We start from the raw sequence: 9,190 nt of genomic DNA, 5'->3' as shown, positions 1-9,190 counted from the left end.
GATGATGTTTACCTTTTGCGGGGGACTTATGTTATTTCAACTCGCGAGTTCTCTTCCCTATCATTTAGTATTTTTTTGGTGCATGGTTATGAAGCAATGATTGCATTTCCCCTGAAATTTAAGTCGGTTCGCTTTTCTTCATATTTTCTGGATCCACCGTCGCGATACAGAGCTTCTTGGTTGGGGTGTACGCATAAATTTGTTAAGCACACGATCGAGAGATCGATCAACTTACCAACACATTCGGCAAGGAACCCGAGTCAGACCAGTTAGTCATCAGAAAGAGAAAAGTAACCCACAGATGAGCAACTCCCGTAAATTACGAGAACTACGCTCACCTATAGCACAATGGACCGCTTAAGAGCAGCAGCCACACGACCCCGTTCCAGTGAATCCACTTCTCTAAACGAATTGCCATGAAGTATCCACAGTCCTCACTGGGTGACCCACGTGAGATCGGTGAGGGCCGGTGCGTTAATTTACTGACATCATAACCGTCGGCACTCTGGTAAAAAAGACCAAACAGCTATTTCAATTGACCATTTTTCGGACGATATATATATATAGCCTCCTAAGTATATATATTTGGGCATATGCTTGAGGTTCTGGAAAATCCACGTTAAGTTGTATGCTGAAACCATTTGAAGATGGTTTACCATGATAATGGAAATCTGCCTAATAGTTGTATTCGACGACTGAAAATTATAATTTTGTTGTTCGCTGGTCGTAGGCAGACTGTGAGCCTCGAACATTTGCTTGAGTTGATCGGCAAGGCCTGAGATGAAGTCTGAACTAATCTTGGGCCAGGTGAATCAAAATCAAAGGGTTACTCCCTTGATTTTGATTGATACCATTTATCATGCTGATCACTAATTTATTCCAGCCAATCTATTAGATTGCTCATTAGTTTTATCAGATAAATTAAAGCTCATCATCGTCGTCGTCGTCGTCGTCGGCATTATCTTGGGCCCAGTTTCCACTTGGCCGTGGTCAGTTTGGGCATTTCGTATTTAGAGGACTAGACTGGACTGGACTAATAAAACGTGGACTAGTAAAACGCAGACCAGTAAAACACGGACTGGTAAAACGCGGACTAGTAAAACGCGGACCTAACTTTTTTTTGTTTTTATGTTTTTCCTTGTTTGTAAATCGAAAAAAACTTAACGGTAACGGACTTAACAACAACACCAAGAAAAAAAACAATTTCATACGAGGGCGATCACAAGACGTAATGGCGAGCCAATTTTAAAAATTTTGTCCATTTGAAGTTATGCAGTTCATTTCGACGGTTTAGTGAGAGACAATCCCTGTTTGACCTTTAAGCTACAAATGGGTTTGAGATGCACGAGATACAAACGATTTTATAAGTTTAGGCGAAGAATTTTATTCAGCACCAGTTTAAAATCCTAATTTTGTTTCATCGAATCATTCAACAGCCAGTGGAATAATTTTTTTTTTTTTTTTTTTTATGTTTTTTCATGTTTGTTAGTTGAATAGAGATAAACGGTAATGGACTTAACAAAAAAAAAAACAAACAAACAAACAAAAAAAAATCATACAAAGGCACAAGAATTAATAGCGAGTAAATAGTTGTATCCAGAAATGAACGTGAGGTTTTCGTTTCACGAGAGACGGTAGCTTGAAAGAAGCTGCCATCTTCCCGCAACAATTACAATGCAAATGAATGTTGAATTTTGGCGCGAATCTTTGATGAGATCAAAGGTCAACAGACCCATTTCCGTTTCCTGTGGCAATAAAAGGGACCGTCGCTCATATATGTTATTCACCAGCCGGGAGGTGCTAATTGGGAAAAACTGTGCCTGAGGTCTTGGATACCGCCCGAGTCCGTACGCCGAGGGCGTTACTCAAGACCGAGGGCACAGTTTTTTCCAATATGGACCGGCCTACGCTGGTGAATAACATTTGTTAAGAACCCGAATGATTTAGGGCTACAATTACGAATTTAATTACGCGATAATCCTCCTTGAAGTCCTTGAACTTAACAAATTGATAGCGAGTGAGTTATAAAGAAAACAAACGTTATTCAAATTAAAGCATACAGAAAGCTTTCGCCGAAATATTTTGTTGATAAGTAACTGTCACGATGTGACACCTGTCAATTGAAGAGGAAAGAAGCATACGCTTTTGAATAAACAAAAGTACTAGTGTGACTAACTATGGGGTGCCCCTACCGCCAATATTCAGCTACTGTTTTTTTTTTTATAAAGTGGTGCTTAAGATATGAAGCCAATTATGTTTTATGCAGCTAATCATTTTATAAAATGGCGCCTTAAGAAATATGAAGCGCTTTTTATGAAGCCTTTTTTATGCAGCTAATCCTGCTAATCATTTTATAAAATGATTAGCTGCATAAAACATAATTGGCTCCATAAAAAGTGCTCCATATTTTTTAAGGCACCATTTTATAAAATGATTAGCTGCATAAAATATAATTGGCTTCATATCTTAAGCACCATTTTTAAGGTCGGCACACACGAGGGGACTAGTCCCTGCGACTAGTCCCAGCAACCAGTTTCATGCGACTAGTCCCTCCGTGTGAACTACACATTTCTGTGTTCGCAGGAACCAAAATTTGGTCCCTGCGACTAGATGCACGAATTCAAACTGGTTCGAATTCGTGAGACCAGTCGCAGGGACTTGTCGCATGAAACTAATGCTTGTCTCTTCGTGTGAACTGTTTGTGCGACCAGTCCCTGCGGCTAAACGGTAAATAAGCCAATCACGGGTCAGTATGATTTGTAAACATTGCAGTTTCTATGAATTTTCGCTGAATTCTAGATTTCTACAACTGAAGTTCTGAATAAAAAACTGTTTCTAGTTTTGTAAACATATACAGATGTCTTGGAGCCGTTTTGATGGAATTTTTACCCTATTTGACTCTGTGTCTGTTAAAATAAATAAAAAAAAAAAAAACGGAACACGTAAAAGCATGAATAATCCCAATGAATAAGTGTAGTTCATTTGCGTTGATGTTTCATAGTGCTACAATGAAAAGTTACCAAATTTTCATCGTTTTCGTGTAACGCCCCAGACTAAGAAACATCTTTTGCCTCTTAATTTTCCTATGTTCTTGTGCAATGGAGTGCCCTCGTGTGAACACCTTAAGGGACTAGTCCCTGCTACCGGCCCCCTCGTGTAATCCCTTGAAAGTCTTGTCGGCGGGACTAGTCCTTGCGACTAGTCCCAGCGACTAATTTCATGCGACTAGTCCCTTCGTGTGAACTACACATTTCTGTGGTCGCAGGGACCAAAATCTGGTCCCTGCGACTGGTCGCACGAATTCAGTCTGGTTTGAATTCGTGTGATCAGTCGCAGGGACTTTTCGCATGAAATAAATGTTTGTCCCTTCGTGTGAACTGTTTGTGCGACCAGTCCCTGCGACTAAACGGTAAATAAGCCAATCACGGGTCAGTATGATGCGTGACTTCCGGTATTTGTAAACATTGCAGTTTCCATGAATTTTCCCTGAATTCTAGATCTCTACAACTGAAGAATAAAAAACTATTTCTAGTTTTGTAAACATATACAGATGTCTTGGAGCCGTTTTGATAGAATTTTTACCCTATTTGACTCTGTGTCTTTTAAAGATAAAAAACAAAAACAAAAACGGAACACGTAAAAGCATGAATAATCCCACTGAATAAGTGTAGTTCATTTGCGTTGATGTTTAATAGTGCTACAATGAAAAGTTACCAAATTTTCATCGTTTTCGTGTAACGCCCCAGACTAAGAAACATCTTTTGCCTCTTAATTTTCCTATGTTCTTGTGCAATTGAGTGCCCTCGTGTGAACACCTTAAGGGACTAGTCCCTACTACCGGTCCCCTCGTGTAAACCCTTGAAAGACTTGTCGCCGGGACTAGTCGCACGGACTAGTCGCCGGGACTAGTCCCCTCGTGTGTGCCGACCTTTAAAGTCGTTTGTATCTGGCACATGTCAAACCCATTTATAGCTTAAAGGTCAAACAGGGATTGTCCCTCGCTAAACCGTCGAAATGTATTAGCATAACATCAAATCTTCCGCGAAATCTGAAGTGTTTCTTCGAATACGACCCGGCAACATAGAGCAATGGCCACTCACCAGCCACAGTCGAGGCACTTTGACAACAAATACTTGCGAAGTTTCTATCAAGAGGCAGAATTCGATTGGAAACATAAAGAGGTAAAGGAAATCGAAAGAAGAATTACCAGCTTCGTGCAAAAAATCTCGGATTACATCGGTGGCGAAGATCCGCTGTTTCAGAATACTGTCATTCCAAGTGGAAGCTATTTCGAAGGTCTCAAAGCAGTTGGCCCTGATGAATTCGACTTTATGATTTGTTTGACGGAATTGTCAGAACCAGGGGTTTGTGTTATAAAAGATATCGAGAGAAAGGTTCCTGATCCAGGTTACGTAGATGTACAAATTGAACACGAGGAGGTTAGCGAACGGTGGAAGCAATACATTTCGAGACGAAAAAATCTGAAGTCAGATGCCCTCTTGAATAGATTCAAGGATCTCATTGAAGAAGCTGTAAAGAAAAAAAAGCATCATTTAAGAGGACATATTGATGAAAATATCGAGATTGAGCTTAGAAAGATACCTGTCACAATCAAGTTAACTTGGAAAGGAAAGAAATACTCTAACTATGAGATATGCTTGGACTTACCTTTATGCATTAAAGGTCCCAATTTCTGGCCAGAAAAATCAGACATACCAACCAGACTTAAGGATAGCAGCCATCCCGGTTATAAAGTTTTTAAAAAGGCTGTTAGAGCTGGTTTTCATCTCGTCGCTTCAACAATTGGAGAGTCAGGAAAACACAGGCCTTGCTGGCGTTTATCATTCTCCGTTGCCGAGGGCATTGTTTTGAAGAATATTTGTCGAAATCCAAGTTTCATTCACAAAACGGCACTCAAAGTTCTCAAAGTTTTACGAAAGAAGCACGAAAGCGGTCTGTGTCTTTATGAAGATCCAGATGATCCAGGCGTCTCATACAAAATACAATGGGTCTTTCATTCGTATGTACTGAAGACGATGTTTCTTCACGAATGGTGTGAATTTCCAGATGATTTGTTCTGGGGCTCTGATCAGCTTGGAGAACGTGTTCAGGGTATTCTTAAAAGGATTCGAAGCAGTCTAAAAAGCAAAGACATTCGCAGCTTCTGGGTTCCAGATTATAAACTTTTCAATTTTCGTGCTAGAAAACCGACCCAAACAAACATCTGCGTGCAAAACTTAACATCACTTATACAAAACTTCACGATCTAATTTTCATAACAAGTTTTTTCACTTTTTTTAAAGTATTTTTTTTGTCGAGAGCAACCATTTTCTTATTCTCTTTGGCTTGCACTAATTGCATTCACCGATGTCATTATATGTTCCTTCGATGTTTTGATTATTCTTTGAAATCACAAGCATTTGCATTATACTTAACTAATCTCTCACTCTTGCTCAGAAGCGGAACCATTCAGCGGAAATTAAATTGCCTGATTGACAGGCCATACAGAGCTCTGTAGAGTGCGATGCTCGATTTATACACAAGATATTAAATGAAGTTCAACTGAATCTCAGTGTTTTGCCCAAGCTTGTATGTAATATCATTTGTGGTGGAACTGCGAGTGTCAATGGTGATGAGAATATTTCGGATTATTGATTTATTTTGGGGTGAGATATCGCTCCGATCCGTGCACGAATCCAAACCAATTGGGTTTAAATTTTTCGATTTGTATGGGGGAAATTTGTGTAGCAGCGATATAGCTCGCCATAAAGTTATATTTATGTCACACGAAGACTTCTGTGACTTCCTCTGCGATGTATTAATTTCCGCTAATTTCATTCGGCCTTAACACACATTTCTGTAACAGTGTAGGGAGGTAACCAATTCGTAGATTCCCTTCTGAGGAATTAGTATCATCAAGAGATTATAAACAGTTTATACTCTCTTGGTATAGTTGAAAAATCCCTCCTTTAATTTGGAAGGAGATCTGGAACCATAAATTCCCCTAGGATAACCTTGCATGATTTAATATGCTTAACTCAATATTGCGTTACATCAATATGATTGCAATAAAATACTCTATGGATAGCTGAATAAAAACATGCAAACAACTGAATAACAGAATGATATTTCCTTTCAATGGAGCAAAGCGTTCGCGAAAAAGCGTCTTTCGCAGAAACTTACAGCTTTTTTCCCACTATACCTAAACTGTGCTAGTTTCGATTCCTGTTTACTTCCTAATAACTTAGCAACCAGTACTTGTCACTGAAGTCTAAAGTGAAACTAAACTGAATGTTTGACTTGCGGTGGATATTTTATTTTGTGTCTTGGGTTGCTGCTCGTAATCCACTGTTACCAAAACCTTTCTCAAGTTTCTTGAGAGTTACTTGGAAATTCCGACATAAAGTTGTTAACCTGGTGTTCTGGTAAAATGCCGGGAATATCTTAAACTGGGTTACTTTTGAAAATAATTATACTGATTATAGGCAGAACTTATCTTCCATTAAAATTAGAATTAAAACAACAGCGGTACCTGTGTTTTTCAGAGGAGTTTCCGGGATTATATCGTAATTGTTTTTGGTCTCTTTCAATTTTTTCCACTGCAAAATTTGGGAAGAAATCGTAAACATTTTAGTACTGTATTTGATTGCATGGGGAACTAGCTCTTTGAAATTGTGAGGGCTGCGAAGTTTTTCATCAGTGTAGAAAGTTTGTCTTCGCATGCCTTCGTTCTGGTTGGTAACCTTGCTCGAAAGTTAAACAATTTGTACTCAGGCAACCAAAAACTTCTAATATCTTTCTTTGAAAGGCTTTTGAAAATTCTTTCTAGGACACTGTAGACTCGCCTAGCAAGTTTTTCCTGGGTCCAGTAAGAATCTTCGGGGTACTCGAACCATTCGTGTAGAAACATCGTCTTCAATATGTACGAATGGAACGCCCAAGTGATTAAATATGAGCGTTCGGGTACTCCTAGATAATCGAAAGCAACGTCAGGATCACTGAAATCCACTTCTTCCTCGTAAAGACATAGCTGAGACTCATTTTTCTTTCGCAGAACTTTCAAGATTTTGACCGCTGCCTTGTGGACGAGTTGTGACGTTTCGCTGAGGTGTCGAAGCAAAATACCCTCAGCTCTCGAAAACGACAAACGCCAGCAAGGCCTAGGTTTGCCTGACTCTCCGATGCAAGACGCAATGAGATGATACCCTTCTTGAGTTGCTTGTCGGATCATCTCATAACTGGGATGAGATCTGTTATACCTTTCCCTCACATCGGAATCGTTCGGCCATCCAGCCATTCTGATGCACAAGACTAAATCCACCGATATTTCATAGTTCGTGTATTTAGTTCCATTCCAGATGAGTTTCAATGTTACAGGGATTTTCCTAAGTTCTGCCTCAAAATTTTTCGATAGCTTCTCATGAAAATGCTCTCTTTTCTCCGCAAGCGCATAGTTGACAAGAGTTTGAAACTTTTCCAACATAGTTTTAGGTTTTAAGTTCTGTTTCTTCTTTGAGACGTATCTCTGCCATGAAAGCCGCAAGTCGGAGTCTCTTACTTGAACATGGACATATCCTGGATCGCCAACTGATCGAAACGGAATCTCCTTTACCTCGCAAACGTCAGGTTGCGACAAATTCTCCAAGCAAATCATAAAATCGAACTCATTGGGTCCTTCAACTTTAAGGTCTTCATAAAAGCTTCCACTCTGCAGTACCGTGTTATTAAAAAGAGGCTCTTTCTCGGCGATTGTCTCCGCGATTTCGTTAACAAGGTGCCTTACGGCTGCCTCTATCTCTTTCACTTCATCATGTTCTCTATCAAATTCTGCCTCGGTGAATAAGTCGCGTAACAGCTTGTTTCTAATTTGTGACATGACTGTTGTTCTCTACGAAGATCCGGCTGAAGGGAAAACTTCCGGAATTCTCGGAAAGAACTCAGCAGTTGTGATGAGGGTCTGGTTTCCAGGGCCTCTCGGTTCAAGAAGCTCAAGTGCTCTATTTTGCGGCTTTAAGCATAAGAAGCAAATAGGGACATTTAAAACTTGATAAAATGAATATAAGTCTCTTTACTTGCCTAAAGTGTTGTTTGTGTTGGTCTTGTCCTTAATTAGCAATTTTAAGCCATTTGAGAGATTTTGCCTTCCAAGTCTTCGGAAGACGACAAAGTAAGAATCTTTTGTTGCTTGATCGAATCAACGCACCCAGGATCCTTCCAGATTTTTGCCGTTGAATCACATTCCCTCGCTTTAATTGCCACTCGTCAGGGTCAAGGAAGGATACATTTCAAGTTTTACAAACCACTGAATACGCATCATGGTATGAAGTAACCGGATAAATAGTTCCTAAATTAATCTAAAAGTGTTTGCATCAGTTGAATATCTTTCTCAGTCTGGGTACCGCAGGGTTGGATATAACAGGATCAATTTGACGTGTCTGGTTAACGCAGAAATGAGTGTAAACGACCCATAAACGCGGTATGAAAATCCACTGGAATGTCGGTTTAATAAAGGCTTTGAGACGCACAAAAAAGACAACAACGCCAGGAAATTTTCCAAGAATTCCTCGCCCGAATAAAAGTTGCTATGAGTTGAGGTCAGTTGGTTGAAAATGACTGTTGCTCACACACTGACTGTCAGGATCAAAAGTTATAACCCACCAACGCGGGATAAAAAATCAGCCTTTGTCCCCCAGCACCTCATTGGACGGCATTTGTGAGGAGTATATGACAAAACTGTAAAAACGGAGAAATGGGACCAACAAGGACGATTGTCAAGGAGTGTTCAAAAGAATTGAACGACTAATTCAGAAAAAAAGGTTTGGTTACGTTTTTTCCTTATCCCCTTTATAATCCGTCGGTGTTTACACTTCTGCAACAAGAACGGGATAACTTTCTACGCCTGCTTTTTCTTGAGTAACACAACTATATACGTGCACAAGGTTCCGGCTGAAAATCACTGCGAAGCTATGCGACTTAACCATTTCGGAGGGATTGTCACGGTCAGAGAAAGTATGTGGATTGGTGTCTCAAAAAAAGAAGACTGATTTATTGTAACCCAGCCAAAGTCGAATCTGTTAGCCATCAGCGCAGCTCATTTTGGCTGCGTAGCCTGAGAGACCGCTGGACTTTGGAAAAAATCATCCCCAGTTCTCACTTGACCGTGGAGGATCTGGGGCTGGTTAGTTGTTGT

General features: G+C 40.0%; 2 protein-coding genes across 2 annotated transcripts; one reads left to right on the top strand and one right to left on the bottom strand.

Moving 5' to 3' along the window:
• The first annotated feature begins 3,616 nt into the window (after positions 1–3,616).
• On the top strand, positions 3,617–5,567 carry LOC111345332 (cyclic GMP-AMP synthase-like receptor 1). The gene has a single exon (XM_022952614.2). The coding sequence runs from the start codon at positions 4,089–4,091 to the stop codon at positions 5,268–5,270; it is 1,182 nt and encodes a 393-aa protein (XP_022808349.2). The 5' UTR covers positions 3,617–4,088; the 3' UTR covers positions 5,271–5,567.
• A 443-nt stretch (positions 5,568–6,010) lies between these two features.
• LOC111345331 (cyclic GMP-AMP synthase-like receptor) lies at positions 6,011–7,927 on the bottom strand. The gene has a single exon (XM_022952613.2). It carries the CDS (start codon positions 7,874–7,876, stop codon positions 6,659–6,661), a length of 1,218 nt encoding a protein of 405 aa, XP_022808348.2. The 5' UTR covers positions 7,877–7,927; the 3' UTR covers positions 6,011–6,658.
• Between the last annotated feature and the right edge of the window lie 1,263 nt (positions 7,928–9,190).

The sequence above is a fragment of the Stylophora pistillata genome, chromosome 3 (genome assembly GCF_964205215.1).
Source record: "Stylophora pistillata chromosome 3, jaStyPist1.2, whole genome shotgun sequence".
In the NCBI taxonomy this organism is placed as follows: Eukaryota; Metazoa; Cnidaria; class Anthozoa; order Scleractinia; family Pocilloporidae; genus Stylophora; species Stylophora pistillata.
Note: the sequence above shows the minus strand (reverse complement) of the source record. Positions and strands in the feature narration are given on the sequence as shown.